The following is a 17237-nucleotide window of genomic DNA, read 5'->3' as shown; positions in this document are numbered from 1 at the left end:
TAACGGCAAATAGATAAAATTTAAAGGGAAAGCTATGGTGCCACAATAGAAACAATAAATATTATTAACAGCATTTATTCTCGTTGTTGATTACTATCGCCTGCCTCGCTGGCTCATAACAATAATAGTAAAGTCTTTTTCAAATGTGTCCAGTAAATACTCTAGTGGAGTAAATTGCATCTGTGTAACTCAATTATCGCAGCTAACATAAAGCTTGACTTGATAAAACATCTCTATGAGGACATTGATGACATATTTTGATAAATATTTAGAGATTTTTCCTTAGTATTTATAGCCAACTGTAGCCGTTAATCTTTATATTTACAAATGTTTCCTTTTTTGTAGTATTATTTGATTTGTTTACGACTCAGTGTCAGAACCTTTCTGTTCCATTCTTGTTTCTAACCGGCGATATAAACTCTGCTGCGTGAATTTCCGGTTACTTTTCGCTCGCGGACATGACTGCACTCTTCGTACAAAAAGGGTTACTGCTAGCTTTCTCAAGTCAATCTGATTAAAGAGTCCGTTAGGGCAACAACTTCATGCAGAAATGAATACCTTGGCGCGGAAAAGGTTCTACGATAAGCTGCCTGTGTGGATAGTGGAGGACCACCACCATGTAAGGATGTTTGTCTTCGGTCAGTGACTACAGAACCAACAGTGCCAGATGTGGCAGCAACAAGCTCAATACAAGTAGCTGGACTGTTGAAATACAAACCTTTAAGGACGTATCTTTATTCTTTACTGACCGCTATCAGAAAAAAATCGAATAAGATTCTCTCATATGAATAATGTCAAACTGACTGAATGAAAACTAAGATATTCAATCCTGAAGAGGATAACAAAAACATAAAAAAACAACAACAACAAAAAAAACATTAGTTCAGGCTAATTTACAGATTACCCATTTAAATAATTACTTCAATAATGTCTGGAGAATAATACAAATGGACTTTACTGTCGCCCCGTGAGGAAATTGAACTCCATCAGAACCAAGTGACGGGGATATGGAAGCGTACATGTACAGATAATAGTAAAAATCAGATGGAGACTGTAAGAAAGAAAGTAAATCCCACCAATACAACAGGCAGAGGTTTTTTATTTAAATATATGGGTTATTTATCTGTACAATTAACAAATGGTGACAGATTAGAGTAATATATATTTTTTTGTTTTGATAAATGTTATCTAGTAAAACAATATTGTGTGTAATTTCTATATATTGTTGCAGGTGGTCCATCACATCTATCGAGCCATTGCATCAAGACATCTTCCACTCAACAACATCAGACTGGTTCATTTAGACTCCCATCCTGACCTTCTTATCCCTGTCAACATGCCTGCTGACACAGTATTTGAAAAGGAGAAACTCCTCAGGTAAGAGCAGCAGAATAATACATTGTTGTTTTCACATTTGGGAGAAATAAATTTAAAATCTGTTGGTATATTTCAGTGCAAGAAGAAGTAGTAGAAGAAAAATATATAGATTCCTAAAAGAATCCTTCTATGAAACGGGACAGAAGGCAACAAAACTATTGCAAAAAAATTTGTAAAAAAAATAAAAATAAATAAAATAAAATAAAACAAAAAATTATTATGCAATCAGTTTGTTCAATAACTGACCCAGAGACAGGAATATTAGGAAGTAGTTTAGAACATGTTGACAAATCTTATCAAAGATACTATAAAACATTATTTGCAAAACCGAAACAAAGATTTTAAAATATTCCTTGATTGATTAGATTAACAATTGGACAATGACAGAATAAAAGTTTAACAAAACCCCGTATAAAACAGACTTGATGCTAGCGGTAAAAATTACAACAAAATGCCCAGTACAGTTGGTCTACCATCTGAGTAGTATAAGGCTTTTGAAGAAGAATTGTCTTCATGTTACGAAAGTCATTAAAATGGACTCAAGTAAAAATGACAATACTGCCATTATTGTCTGAAGCAATTATAACAGTTATGCCTGAAAAAGGCAATAATAAAACATTATGCAACTCGTATAGACCTTATATCATTCGTGACCCAAGATTACAAATAATATGCCTCTGTCAGACCTGTACAGGGTGACTCTGCCTCTTGCCTGGAACATTAGCTGGAGATAGGCACCAGCAACCCTCCCAACCCCACTAGGGACAAGGTTGTAAAGAAGATGGATGGATAGATGGATGGATGGATGGATGGATGCCTCTGTCATGTCCAATAGGCTGAAGGCAGTTTTCTCAGAGCTCATTGATGAGGACCAAGCTGGTTTTGTCAGTGACCAACAAACTTAGGACAATGTAAGACAGGGGTGCCCAAAGTCGGTCATTGAGGGCCGTCATCCTGCATGTTTTAATTCTCTCCCTGGTGGTATTAACAACCATTTCAATATTCTTCTTAGGCCTCTAATGAGCCATCATTTGATCCAGGCAAATGGATCAAATGATCCATTTCCCTGGTTCTCTCCATTAAACCAGGGAGAGAACTAAAACACGCAGGATGCCGGCCCTCCAGGACCAACTTTGGGCACCACTGATGTAAAACGTTCCCTTCATTTGATTGAAACCAGGGCAAGATCGCTGCGCCCATGTGAAGTGTAGCCTAGGTAGAGCAAACCTCTGACAAACAAACATGGCTATAATGGTGAAGGTGGTGATGATCACAGAGCTACCAGAGACATATGTTGAGGCCTTTTTGCCTGTTCAGCCAACATTAAGGCATAGAAGACAAGACAAACTCAAAACTCGTAATACTTGCACGCAAACTTCTGCTCTTTTTCATATATTCTCTGTACTCTCTCAAACATTTCTCCTCACGCTCAAAATTCTCTCTGCTCAGATAAAGACTCTGCTAGCAAACGTTTCTGCTCACTTGCAAATCCTCCCTGCTCTTGAAAAAAATGTACCATTGTCTGACAACCTCTCAGCCAATAAAATGAAAGCGTTATACTGGGTGTGTTTGTTTCCTTCCTTCTTCCTTCTGTGTGGCTGCTATTGATTGTAGCAACCTGCTACAATCAGTGTATGTATTGTATCAGGTTGCTACATTACCCTAAACCAGGGGTCACCAACTCCAGTCCTCCAGTCCTACCATCCTGTAACTTTTAGATGGTCTCTGCTCAAACATGCCTGGATCAAATAAACTGCTCGTTTCCAGCCTATTGCAGAGAGGAATGAATGCTGGTGAGGGAATTCAGACATTTTGGAGAAGAGGGGAATCTAAAAGTTGCAGGATGGTAGCCCTGGAGGGCTGGAGTTGGTGACCCCTGCCCTACAGTTTTCTGCTCTGTTACAACTTAGAGATAAAAATTTTGCCCATCCAGTCTGCGATCAGTAACTTTGTGTTGACTTACATGACGTACAGCAAGTGTGTTCTCTTCCTCACTAACTGTCTGCCAGCAGTGCGCTACTGATCAATTACTAACAACTTTCTGATCTTGGCCAGGAGTTTGTTCACCCAACCAAAGAAACTTTTTTTGCATGCAGTTTGAGAGTTGAACAGATGCACACATTTTGGTTTGGCACATGTAAAAAACTGAACATGTGCCTTATTTGTTTGACTATTGTAGAACAAGTTTATGTTTTAATTAAGTGCAGACTTCTTAAGAGGTGTGAAGATGTTTTAAAAGGTTTTAACCCTTTTTAACTATGTGATAGTTTGGCAAACCTCAAGTTTGCCAAACTATCAAATAAGACAAATAAGACAAATAAGGGACTGAATCATCACACCAGGGACGAATGTCATTTAACTGAGTTTTAGACTGGTACATTTGTTTTTAGGAAACTTTAAAAGGAATCAGGCCTGTTGTTCAAAGGGTTGTGTCTTTTCTCCTACCTTCATTTTGCTGAATCTGCTGAAATATATGGACACTTGATAAGAGTTGTATTTTTCTTTTGTCTTTTAGTGAGCTGAGTATAGAAAACTGGATAATGCCTATGGTGTATGCTGGTCATCTGAGCTACATGGTGTGGCTGCATCCTTACTGGTCTCAACAGATCAGTGAAGGAGAGCACACATTCAATGTTGGCAGAGACTCATCTACTACAACCATCAGGTAAGATAAACATAGATAATAAATGGTTATTTTTGTTGAAAGGAATGTGTATTTATTACTAGGTCAGACTTGTTCAGGGGTCTGCAAGCTGAGGCTTCAGACCCACAAGTGGCCCTTTGGTTCTTCCATTGTGGCTCCTTTACAACAAAACAAAATATAGAATTTGTCTTGAATTATAAAGGTAATAAGAAAGTGTAATTTTAGCACTGCTAAAATTACACTTACAATATCTGCATAGAATATCTACAATAGAAGGACAGCAATGTTTTGAGGCTTGTAAAATTAATTTTTTTAGCTTCAAGTTGTGTACTTTACCTTTTTTAAGTGGGCTGTGTATCTTTCATCATACATCTTTCTGTTATATAAAGGCATCACTCACCTGGTCTTTTTTCACAACTAATAATTAATAGTTTTTTTTCCCTTTGTAAACTTTAAATGATCCATTTTGTCATGAAATTTGAAAATAGAACTTTTAGTTTTATTTACTTTGCTTTCAAAACAAACGTTTTTAGTGTTTTTTTAAAACTAAAATTTGTCTTTTTTTTGTGGCTCAAGACAAATTTTATTTTGTGGGAGCGGGGCAAACGTGGCTCTTTGAATTTAAAAGATTGCTGACCTCTTGTCAGATTCCCCATCCCAAAGTGTCCCAGGATCAAAGGGATGTTGAGTTGCAGACAAATGACTGGAAAGCATGTTGGCAAGGACCATTTGAGCCTTACATGCTTTACATTTGATTTGATTCAGTTTATTATCAAAACTGACAACTTGTCATCTCAAGGCACTTTATGAAAAAGGCATTTCAAACCATTAACACATCTATTCCAGTTAATTCTAGTTATCAACCAATAAAGTCATGTTCAGTTTATTATTATCACTGGTCAAATTTTTAATATAAGGAAACCCAGCAGATCGCATTGAGTCATTGACTTGCAGAATTCACTCCTTCCGGATGGACATGTAGCAACAGAAGACAACCGCTTGCTTTGTGTCATTGACTTTACAGGAATCCTTCATGCCGAACATGCATGCAGGAAAAAACCTCCAACATCTCCAACAACCTCTGCCACACCTCACTGGGTATTTAAGAATACAGAGCATAGACACAAAAGAAACAGAAGCACTGATCCAGGAGTACTTTCAGTGTTGGAGAAAAGTAAAAACATCCGGACGTAGCTTCTTTAGCAGCTTCCTTTCAGAGAGAAACACAGCTTAACAAATAAGCTCAGAGCTGGTCTTAAAGGTTATATAATGAAAGACAGCATGTACTGTTAGTTGCGACAAAATCTCTGCCAATAATTATGTCTGGGAGAGAGACGGGGTTAGACATCGAAAGACAGAGCCAAGAGAATAATCTGTATTAAGTTGTTGGGAACAGCAGTTGAGCCGATGACCCCTCCAGGAAGTTGTCACAGCTAAACAGAACCCCAGACTTTGTGCAGTTTTTACAGTAAAAATTTGAGATCCTCTATTCTCAGTTTCTCTAGTAAAAAAACAGAAACAACAGAAGATTAAATGTTACGTTATCTCTATCCTCTTATTATTTTCCAGGTTGACCAGTACAGAGAACTACTTCCTCAGTGATGGTCTGTATGTTTGTGACGAGCTGCTGGAGAACTCAAAAAGTCTCAGACTGAACATAGTCAAAGTAAATCCTGTCAAAACATCAACTGGGCCACTTCCAGGTACCTTCAAAAAGTGATTACATCTTTTAAGTTTGAACTAGCTTTGTTGGAGCTAAATTTATTTTCATAGGAAAGATTAGGTGGTTGTGAGCTCTATTTTCCCAAAATATTTTAATTGGCATCAACACCTTAACTGTAACCCAACAAACACTTGAATTCAAGTCAGTCAATCCTTAAGGACAGCAGTGTTGTCATGTTTCCATTACGTTGCATCTGAACTGTTTTTGGGGTAACAGGTAAGGGGTTAAAAAGCATAAACTTTGATCAGCTAATTTATGTAGGAGCCATTTATACTCTTTGTTTGCATGTTTCATTGGTATTTTGACATTTTTCTTAGATTCATTCAGATTGTGCTGATGGTATGGAGAACTTTCAATCTCCAGCTTCCTGCACAGATTTTCTATCACATGGAAGATGTGACAATCTTTAGTTGACAAACACTACTTATAATCACTAACTAGTATTGACATTCATGAGGTGTTGGCTTTGCATAAATTAAAGATACAGTGGAGGTTCACAATCTGTCAATCTGATTCTGCAACAATTGTTCAGCTAGTCCAATGGGCACAGTGTGATACATTCACTACTTTTACTTTAAACATTGTTTTCAGTAAGTTAACCGTCTTGTACAATAAGGAACTTTACATAAAAGTATTTATGTTTTCTAGATTGTTAATCGTTTACAAGTAAATGTTACCTATATGGACTGTGATATGAAATGGCATGTCAACAGTGGATAGAAGGAGCAGGTCTAAAGAGTGCATAGTGCCCTGCTGAGAAGCCAGAGTGATGTTTTTTACCTTATGTAAAAAAAAACATGATAAACCATTTTTAAATGTTTTATGCTTTTAATGTGATATCAATCCCATACAATTCAACTGCAAAGTAAACAAATATGTTCATGAGAAATATATAAAATAATACCCTCATGGTGTTTCATGGGGTGAATTAGGCTGCATTCACATTGCAGGCTGAAGTGACCCAATTCCGATTTTTTTTTTGACGTAATGTGACCTATATCTGATCTTCTCATGACAGTCTGAACAGAACAGTTAGGATTCTTTTCGAATGTGTCCTGAATGTGAAGTTACTTTCATATCCAATACGTATCCGATTCAAATGATTCAAACCTAACGTTCAGGTCGCATTCATCTGAACTGAACGTCACTGATACTCAACGACAACCATGATGGACTATAATGAGGATTAAGTTGTTAATATGCTGCTACGGTTGGACAACAACTTCAAATATGTAAGCTAAGCTCCACCGTTAGCCTCCATGTTTACTTCTGCAAACACTGAGCACTTCTTCTTTTCACTGCGGTTGGCAGAACACTGAGAACGCTGACGCTATTGCGCCCTCTACTGCGCATGTGGGACACTTTCAGGTCGTTTGCCCGTTCAGACTGCAGAACACATACAGGTTGAATATGTGTGGCAGTGTGAACAGCCCAGCCAAAAAATCGGATTTGACAAAAAAATCGGATTTGGGTCACGTCAGGCTGCAGCCTAAGATAACTTGCCATTCCTCAACTTGGGAACTTTTACCCAGATTACCCGTCACAAATCTGTATGAATATGACATTGTTTGTCTACAGTTTTTTTTTTTTCTGGTGTCGTAAAGGATTTAAAAACAGATGTGTTTCGGAATTTGACTTGCTCTTTACAAAATAATGAAATGAATTAGGGTAGGTTATCTTCTAGTGAAAACATTGTTTATTGGTTGGATTTATGCTTGTACTTGCTGGGTTGTGCTTACTGAACTGAAGACCTTTTTCTTGGTAAGGTTTTGGGTTAGGACTTTGGTATTTTGAATTGTTTTTAAAGTCATTCAGCTGAAGCAAAACCTTAGTTCTATGTCAAAAAGTAATCCCAGACCCCACATTTTCCTACTTAATGTTTTTATTTGCGTGTGTGTTCTGTGGTATATTTCAAGCTGTTCTTTCAGTGTTGAATGACACCTTTTTACAGTGACTCCCATCCGATACTTTGGAAACTCAAAGCTAACTATGCTTTGAATGGAAGACTGAAGGCTAACACTGTTAAAGGGTGTCCACATATGCATTTGTCTGCATGTTTTAAAAGCCACATTTGTTACAAACACATTTCAAAAAAATATTTTTTATGTTTTGTCCTTCAAATGTGGAACATTTTTTCATTGTCGTCAATTTTTTTTTAGTTTTGTTACTTTCTATAACTAATAACTTTCTGTCAAAACAAATAAATGTTAGAAAATAGATGTTATATTTTGTTATTTAATATGCAAATGTTCAAATAATTTAAGTTCTTATAATTTTCTTTGATGTTTTCTTGTTCATCTGACTCTGGGTTTCAGGGCATGACCCAGAGAGGGATTCTGTGACACATTTATCCAAAAAAGCTCGAACAGATCTGAGAGGGGATGGGGAACCTTCATCTGTAACAACTCCTACACTGCTGCCAACAGAGGACAGCAACTTACAGAGAAAGCTGAGCAGCAATTGCACAGACTTTGGAGATGAAGATAAAAATGAAGGATCAACTAGTTATGTTGTTAGGAGATTGGCTACATTTCTCAGTGAAACGGATCCATACATCCTAGACATTGATTTGGATTTCTTCTCCTGTAAAAACCCTTTTAAAGAAATATACACACAGGTATCTCATCTATGCCTGAATGTTGTTCTTCCAACAAGTTGATCTATGTTTCCAAATGTGTTTGACCCAGAAAATAATACTTTTGTAAAAAAATAAGGGTTGGTTTCTGCAACACTTGCAGGTAAGCAAAAAAAAAAAAGGTTAATACCCCAGGCAGACTGACATTTAGTTTGTTTCCCATTCAACCAAGAAGTTAGATTCTGGTTGGAAATGACACAGGCCTCTTCCAAAAAACAATAAGACAATGTACAAGGGTTTTCATTGTGGAAAATAACAATTTCAACTGTCATTGACATCTGGAGAAAAAATGCAATGTCTTTAAATGTTGTTCATACCTTTATCAATTATCAGAGGAACCTGTATTTATCTCATCAGTCATGATGTGATAAATACATGGGGTCAAATAAAATTCTTTATAAATTCAAGCTTGTATATTGAGTACAGCTTCATGGATGGGGTATGGAGGGTGGGGGAATGGGCGGTCGCCACTAGGTGGTTCACCCAGGGCCACCTCTGAGTGTGTCTATGCTATTCTTATACATGTAATCTATAATAATGATCTTACTGTAGTCTGGAATCAAAGGTATCATTTTAGACTAACCTGATAACTGTAATTCTTTTCCAGGAAGAGTATTCCGTCCTCAAGAAGCTCTACTACTTCAGAGAACCAAGGATGGGTGCTGATCAGGTTAGAATAGTCTAACTCATGTCAATTACAGAAAATTTGTGAAACTTAGTAACAGGAAAATGTATCCGTTTATATTAAACTATAGGATAAGAAGTAATGCATGAAATATTGCTCTGGAAAAATTAAGAGGCCACTTAAAATGATCATTTTCTCTGATTTTACTCTTTTTAGGTATATGTTTGAGTAAAATGAATATTGTTGGTCAAAATAACAAAAAAGATGCAGTGCTTTCAGACCTCAAAAAAAAAAAAAAAAANACCCCCACAGGCACTGTTGGAGCTCCTCTTGTCAGCATCCACAGCAATGCCCCCATGGAGCTTGTGTGTGTAGACTTTCTCTGCCTGGAAAAGTCAAAGGGGGGCATTGAAAACGTACTTGTTGTAACGGATCACTTTTCTCGTTATGCTCAAGCCTACCCCACCAAAGACCAAAAAGCACGCACAGTAGCCAAGGTTCTGTGGAAGAACTTCTTCTGCCGGTTTGGTTTTCCAGCAAAGCTCCATGCAGACCAAGGACGCAATTTTGAGAGTGCAATTGTAAAAGAATTATGCAAGATCACTGGCATCACTAAGACTCACACCACTCCATATCACCCACAGGGCAATGGGACCACTGAAAGGTTCAACCGGACCCTAATGAATATGCTGGGAACTCTGCCGCCTCACCTAAAGCCCAGGTGGCATGAATATGTGGATGCCATGACCCATGCTTACAACTGCACGAGACATGACTCAACTGGATATACTCCATACTATTTAATGTTTGGGAGACATCCCAGACTTCCAGTGGATCTGGTGTTTGGGACCTCAACCTCTAACAGCCAAGCGAGCTACAGTGACTATGTGCAGACACTCCATGACTGCATGCTGGAGGCTTATGCGCAGGCTAATCACAGTTCTAGGACTGCCAAGGAACAACAAAAGAAATACTATGATCAAAAAGCAAAGGATCAAGTATTCAGCCCAGGGGACCGGGTGCTGGTCAAAATATGTCATGTGGAAGGACGGCAGAAGCTCGGAGACAAGTGGGAGCCATGTCCTTATATTGTGGTGAAGAAACAGCCTGAAATACCAGTGTATGTGGTACAACCCGAGAATGGTGGCCCAGAAAGGGTGGTTCACAGAAATCTTCTCACCCAGTGCATGTTTATCCCTGTAGAGGAGGTGAGCAAATGTACAGCCGAGGAGGAGGAATCAGATTTGGATCTGAATGAGACAAGTTCAGAGGCAGACCTGCAACAGAATGCAGATGCAGTCAGCAAGGAGGAAACTGGACCCCCTCTGCAGCTTGGAGAAACTAAACAAAAAGACAAACAAGCCAGCCAAGAGGAAGGGGATAAAGCAGGAGAAAATGCACCCCATGGAATGCCAGATTCACTGCAGAGCAGTTTGATTTCAAGAAAAAACCCACCCAGGACCAGACATCCTCCCAAAAAGCTGTCGTATGAAGCACAGGTCACAAAAACGGAAGAGGAGCAGCAGAAGATAGAAAGAGGATGGAAGCTGTGGCAGAGGGAAAGGGCAAAGAGAGCTCACAGACACACATAAAACACTCAACGACACACAAAAATACATATNTGTTCTGGTAGGCTTTTCCTAAGGTCTTTGTAGCCACACCTTCCAGAATAAGCCATGATCCACAGAGCTTCCAAAGCATCAGACGGACCTCATGATTCAAAGATATCAGTCAGATGAAGACTACAAAAGAATTCCCAAGCAATTAAATATACCATGGAACACAGTGAAGACCGTCATCATCACGTGGAGAAAATATGGCACAACAGTGACGTTACAAACAACAGGATATCCATTCAAGGTTGGTGATAAGACGAGAGGAAACGCGGTCAGGGAGGCTGCCAAGAGGCCGACATCAACACTGAAGGAGCTGCTGGAATTTATGTCAAGTACAAGCTGTGTACTTCATGTAACAACAACCTCCTATGTTCTTCATACGTTTGGAAATCATAACACATTTTCACATGTGTGAAAATCAAGGTTGAACTTTTTGGACATAATTCCAAAAGATATATTTGGTGCAAAAACAACACTGCTCATCACCAAAAGAACATCATACCTGCAGTGAAGCATGGTGGTGGCAGAATCATGCTCGGGGGGCTGTTTTTCATCAGTTGGACCTGGGGCCTCAATCCGAGTGGAGGGCATTATATACAGTTCCAAGTACCAGTTAGTGTTGGCACAAAACCTTTGGCCTTCTATCAGTAAGCTAAAGATGGAGAGGAACTTCATCTTTCAGCAGGACGATGACCCAAAACACACATCTAACAACAAAAGGATGTCCATACCAGAATGAGGTGGAAGCTTTGGAATGGCCAAGTCAGAATCCAGACCTGAATCCCATCAAACATCTGCTGACCTGAAGAGGGCTGTGCACAGGATATGCCCTCACAATCTGTCGGATTTGGAGCGATTTTGCAAAATAGAGTGGGCAAATATTGCTACATCAAGATGTGCCACGTTGACAGGCTCCAACCCAAAAAGACTGAGTGTTGTAATAAAAGCCAAAGGTGGTGCAACAAAGTATTAGTTTAAGGTTGTGCATATTTATGCAACCAGGTTATTTTAAATTTTCTATTTTGTATTTCACCCCTTTAAAGGTTTCAGTTGGTTTTTCAATTGCATTATGCAGATTATAGGTCACATTAAAGGTGGAAAAAGTTGTGAAATTATTTGTATTGCTGTCATTTTTTTACATCATGAAAACCTGGCATTTGAACATTTGTATAGACTTTTTATAACTTTTATAACCATTGTATCAATCTCTCTCTCTCTCCATAAGGACCATTTCATAAATACGATGTTGCATGGACTGACTGCTCCTTATGGGGCCCAGAGAGAAGTGCTAGTTTTGGGTTGGGGGTTAGATTTAGGACTAAGGTTTTAATTAAGTTTAGGTTAGCGTTAGGCATGTACAGGCAATAGTAAGGATCACGGTTAAGCTTCAGTGAATGGAAGTCAATGCAAAGTCCTGGTGAAGATAGAAAGACACACTGTGTGTGTGTGTGTGTGTCTGAAGGCAGAGCTGGAGGAGTGTGTAGATCACCGTATTCATCAGTTAGAGGACCTGGAGGCGGCATTCGCTGATCTGCTGGAAGATGATGGAGAACAGACGGTTACACGATGGGCCTCTAAACCAGGGTACAGTTCCTCTGCTTTTATGTCATTAGAAAATGTCTGCAGCTCAGCTGCATATAAGTGAATGAGTGTACAAAACTTTGTACAATTTATTATGCATGTCATATGTTAACTTTTTTGTTCACACATTTGTCATCCTCACCCTGATAGGTAGGTAAAACAAGTTAATTTGTACAGTACCAATCACACACTGGATAACTTGATCATATTTGTATCTGTGTTGGACTAAGAGACCAAAATCTGTGGCTGCATGTCGCATGCTGGCAGCTGCTGCTGCATTATTAATGTCATCATTATACTTCAGTTCACAACTGTAAAAATCATCTCTTCTGTCTTGAAATAGTCAGTGTGTCACTTTACTTATTTCTTTTTAGCATGTCTTCATTAAACCAACTGGTTTCCAGTTTGAAGGCAAGAAATCCTTCACCTGACTATGAAATGGTAAGCATCAACATAGGGTAAGAATTCTTCTATTTTCCTAAAGCTGCTGTTTACCACCTTGCCATCCAGGCGGCCATTCATATACAAATTGATTTACATGAGTCCAAACATGAAGAAATGCTGCCATGTACTTAAAGTCTGTATAGTGGTTCAATGGTTTGTATATTGTGCCTGTATTCAAATGAAGTATGTACAGTATGCTGCTGTGAGAGAATGGGGCATATTACCTTTCAGGTCATGTCATTCTGTTTTTATGATACTTATATCCTGAATATCTGTGATGCTCTGTACACAGCATGTGTTGATCCCAAAGTAGTCAAATAATTATTAGCTGAATTATTTCAGAAAATGGGTCAAACGAGCCTAAAGTACTGTAAACCAGAGGCCCCAATGCTGGCAAGACTGTGGTTTAAAATATCAGATTTTAATGAAAATGAAAAGTGCTGCACAATGTTGCTTATTGTCGAGGGCTTTAGGGAAGTCATTTATTACATTTATGAAGCCAGATTAAAACCAAGTAAAGATATCTTTATGAAGAAATCTTTAGATGTTGATGAAAGTTTTTACACCTTTGACTTAGTGGAGGGTGTGCTGGATGGTTGTCAAGTGAAGGGCCATTGGAGGGCCCCCAAGAGCAGTTTATTTTTTCTTTTTGGCCATATAAAACAATTTCATGATCAAATATATATTACTGCTTGAACTGCCTTGTTGCTGAAAAAGTGCTATATAAATAAAACAATTTCTTCTTAAAAAAATTACGACTTTATCATGAAATTGTGTGTTTTTGTTAATATAAACAATAATAATAATAAAAAATCTGCTCCACTTAGAGGGGCCCCCTGGTGGCCCCGGGGTCCTAAGCAGCCACTTACTTTGCTTATCCCCTGGGGTGGTCCTGACCATTGAATGTATGGTTCTGCAAGTTCATTTTCCTGCTTTGGGTCAGACTCTGTCTCCAACATGTAAGGTTGGATAGGTGGAGTACTCTTCGACCTGGAGGGGGACGGAGCCTGAAATGTCTCATTCAAATTAAGAAAAAAACACAGCAAAACAAGTTGCTCAAAAATGAGCCTCAAAACAGGAGTAATCCAGGATCTATGGAGCCTCAATAATGAGGCATTGAATTCTAATTTATATAGATTATCAGTGAATGATTTGCATGTGAAGAGAGGATTTAAAAGCTTTAAGGTGTCACTGGCACAATGAAACCCATTACATGATTTAAAAAGAAGAACTACTGTCTAAAAACTGACAGACATGGACAATCAGGATAACAGTCTGAATCTGTTAAAACATTTTGCTTTCTGCTGTTTTCCTCCTAACCTTTAAATCTGATTTAATCGCGTTTTTTGCCTACTTTGACCAATCACTGCATGACTCAGGTTCACCAAGCAGGCCTGACCTGTGACTCAGATGAGCTGCCGCACCACATCAGTACCGAGGAGGAGATCAGTGGACTGATTTCTGCTGTGCAGCTTGTCCTGAAAGCTCTGCCCACACCGACTCTGGTGACTATGTCAAGGTAAAGATTAACACTCGGTCCACAAGATCTGATTGGAGAGAAAATGAAAGAGTGAATGTAAATCTCTGTCTTTTGTTGACAGGTCTAGTCTAGATGAATACTGCCCAGCTGAGCAGGTGGATTCAGTTCAAAGTAGAGTTCTGGATGTACTAGAGGCATTGTATGGTGACCTCGATGTGCATAAAGACTACAAAAGCAGTAATAAAGATGCTAAGGACTGCCAGCCAAGCACTTCTTAAACTGGCACACAAACAATTTATCTTGAACTCAAACTCAAACAAATTTGGCTCAAAGTGAAAAAAAAAGTTACTGTGAATTGTCTGTTTCAAACTTTTTGTACTTTTCCCAGTTTTGGTCATTTTGTCCCCAAGACTGGGGAATAAAAATTGCTGTCCTTTAAGTGACGTTTTGTACCCTCTTCAGATTTAAAGAAATGTGACTGTATGAGCCCAATAAATAAAATTGATTTGACCAGGAATCATAGTTTTTCATGTTGGAGGCATCTTACCTTAGATGGGGAAAAAAGAGACAGTTGCCCAGTGGTCCAGAGTCCTGATTTCAGATTAAGGTAAATTCTGCATTTCATGTGGAAATCAAGGATTCCAGGGTCTGCAGGAAGAGTGGAGAGGCACAGAATCCATGCTGCTTGAAGGCAGTTGTGAAGCTTCCACAGTCAGTGATGTCTTAGGATGCCATGTCATCTGCTGGCTTTGGTTCACTTTGTTTTCTGAAGTTCACAGTCAATATAGCCATCTACCATGACATTCTAGAGCACTTCATGCTCCCTCTGCTGACATGGAGATGCTGATTTTATTTTCCAAAAGGACTTGGAACCTGCTCACACGGCCAAACGTACTGAAAGCTGATTCAGTGACCACGATATTCCTGTTCTTGACTGGCCAGCAAGCTCCTCTGGGGTCTCATGCATAAAGCGTGCGTGCGCACAAAAAATGTGCGGTGCCATATGTTACGCACAAGTCGGCACGTATGAAAATTTACTTTGCGTCAAAGTAAAATATATGAACACTTTTTCGCTGGCGTGAAAATGTGCGGCCGCCACGCAAACTTTTTCTTTGGACAATATCAAACTACAAAGCGTCAAAACTCACTTAAATACACTGAAGTCTGACTACATTCAATGTTATTTAGACCAGGAAGCACCAAATCCGATGTTTTTCATGATTTTAATATCTTATTGTTTGAACGTAAACGAACAATAAGCTAACACGCACACAAAGTAAATAAAAATAAAAGTATGTGAAAACCTCGCTCGAATCTAAATAGTACTTTTCCTCAGTTTTTGTCTCATAAAAATGTAACGCATTGGTCAGTGAGCCGAAGTACATGGAATTCTTCTTTCATTCTCACTGAAAGAAGAAAACATGGTTGGATCAACAGATTAACTCAAACCTCCTGATTAAAAATAATCAACAGGTTTGATTATTTTTAAGGCGATCAAGATGTGTATGCAATCACACGCAAATTGTAATTGTGGAGCGTTTTGGCTCCGGTGGAGAACATACCCAATGGACTCAGAGGGAGGGATTGGTCAGAGATCATATTGATCTGCTGGGAAATGTTGAAGATGGTTTATGAGCGTTTAGATTAACCCAGACTGTTCATCCTGGATGTCTGAGCAAAACTTAAAGAAGGAGCCGTGATGTACCGGTACCGGTCCAGCTGCAGTCATCCTTCAGTTGAGCCATGCCCGCTTTGTGAATGCGCCTTATGGAATAAAGCATCTCTATTCTGTAAATGTACAACTCATGCACAAGATTCTGCTATTTAGAACAAACACCCACATTCCCCACTCAAAGAACTCTCTGACACGCTGTCTGTCTTTAAATCCCGGCTGAAGGCGCTACTGTTCAAACAGGTATTTGCGCGATCTTAATTTGGATTTTTCTTTCTTTAAAATGTATTTTTATTTTTGTGAGGTGACATTATTTGCCTTCAAAGCACCTTATAAATAAAATATGTAATTATTATTATTATCAATGCTTGCACTGCTCCAAACAAGGAAGATGCCATGGTTATTGCTTCAAGCGCAAACTTTCGGGTATTTATACTAATTTGCATATGTATTGATGGGTGGCGACAGGGCGGACCAGCAGCTGCGCTCTATTTCCCGTAAATTAGGATTTATAACGGAAAGGTGCGCGGCCACATGCGTGCGCACGCTTTATGCATCTGGGTTTGTTTTGTGCGCCGAACTTTTCTAAATTTTTCCGTACTCCAAGTTTTAGTGTGAAAACTGCGCAGTCTTTTAAACATGAGGCCCCTGATCTTTAACCACATGAAAAATATGTGGGCTGTTGTCAAGAGATCAAGAGAAAGATGAGACATCAGACCCAACAAGGCAGATGACCTGAAGGCAGCTATCCAAGCTATCTGAGCTTCCATTACACATATGCATAATCACATGCTGATCATTGATGCAGCAATTCATACAAGGAGGCCTGAATTCATATAAATGCACATTCAAATTCAAAAATACTTTATTGATTCCAAAGGGAAACTATATGTTGTTGTAACTCATTACTTCAGATTCTTCAAATACTGTAGTTGTTGTAGATGGTGATGACTGTTGGCAGGAAAGGTCTCCTGCAGCGGTCTGTACTACAGCAAATCTGAAGAAACCTCTGACTGAAGATTCTCTCTTTTCTCAAGACAGTCTCATGACGAGGATGGTCAGGGTTGTCCATATTTTTATTTATTTTATGAAGAATCCTCTTTTGCATCATTATTTCCAGAGGTTCCACAGTCATCCCCTTAACAGAACCAGCCTACTTTATCAGGTTTTTGAGCTTTTTTATGGCCCATACATTTCACAAGTTTGCTTAAAGTATCGGTTTTTGATTGGCCTAATATGGTATTCTGATAGAACCAGTTTGTGCTTTAAAACAGTTTAAATAAATCCACACACCACATGAATAATAGACCTCTGATCACTGTACTGCAATGTAAAGTAGGTCTCAGTGTTCACTGAGGCGTCTACGTATTCATACCTTTGTGTAAAAGAATCATCTTTTTACACTCCAGCCTTGTGCCCATGCATGAAATTACATGGAAG

The 17237-nt window shown here is 38.8% G+C and overlaps 1 protein-coding gene across 2 annotated transcripts; it reads left to right on the top strand.

The window, feature by feature from the left end:
- The first annotated feature begins 408 nt into the window (after positions 1 to 408).
- cunh5orf22 (chromosome unknown C5orf22 homolog) lies at positions 409 to 14642 on the top strand. Of its 2 annotated transcripts, none has more exons than XM_007578352.2 (10): positions 409 to 619; positions 1232 to 1377; positions 3893 to 4042; positions 5591 to 5724; positions 8060 to 8361; positions 8987 to 9049; positions 12083 to 12204; positions 12576 to 12642; positions 14025 to 14164; positions 14247 to 14642. In XM_007578352.2, exons 1-10 carry the CDS (start codon positions 551 to 553, stop codon positions 14401 to 14403), a joined length of 1350 nt encoding a protein of 449 aa, XP_007578414.1. In that variant the 5' UTR covers positions 409 to 550; the 3' UTR covers positions 14404 to 14642. The 2 variants fall into 2 exon arrangements, with proteins under 2 accessions (XP_007578414.1, XP_016519767.1); XM_016664281.1 differs by having other exon boundaries at positions 566 to 638.
- The last annotated feature ends 2595 nt before the right edge of the window (positions 14643 to 17237 follow it).

This window comes from Poecilia formosa, unplaced genomic scaffold (assembly GCF_000485575.1).
Source record: "Poecilia formosa unplaced genomic scaffold, Poecilia_formosa-5.1.2 Scaffold475, whole genome shotgun sequence".
Classification (NCBI taxonomy): Eukaryota; Metazoa; Chordata; class Actinopteri; order Cyprinodontiformes; family Poeciliidae; genus Poecilia; species Poecilia formosa.
This window is presented reverse-complemented; position numbering and strand designations above follow the sequence as displayed.

Excerpts from the sequence above, each read along its gene's own strand:
- cunh5orf22 (XM_007578352.2), top strand. The coding sequence starts at position 551 with ATGAATACCTTGGCGCGGAAAAGGTTCTACGATAAGCTGCCTGTGTGG. Across the intron at positions 1,378-3,892 it reads GAAAAGGAGAAACTCCTCAG|TGAGCTGAGTATAGAAAACT; the intron begins GTAAGAGCAGCA and ends TTTGTCTTTTAG. Across the intron at positions 12,643-14,024 it reads CTTCACCTGACTATGAAATG|GTTCACCAAGCAGGCCTGAC; the intron begins GTAAGCATCAAC and ends TGCATGACTCAG.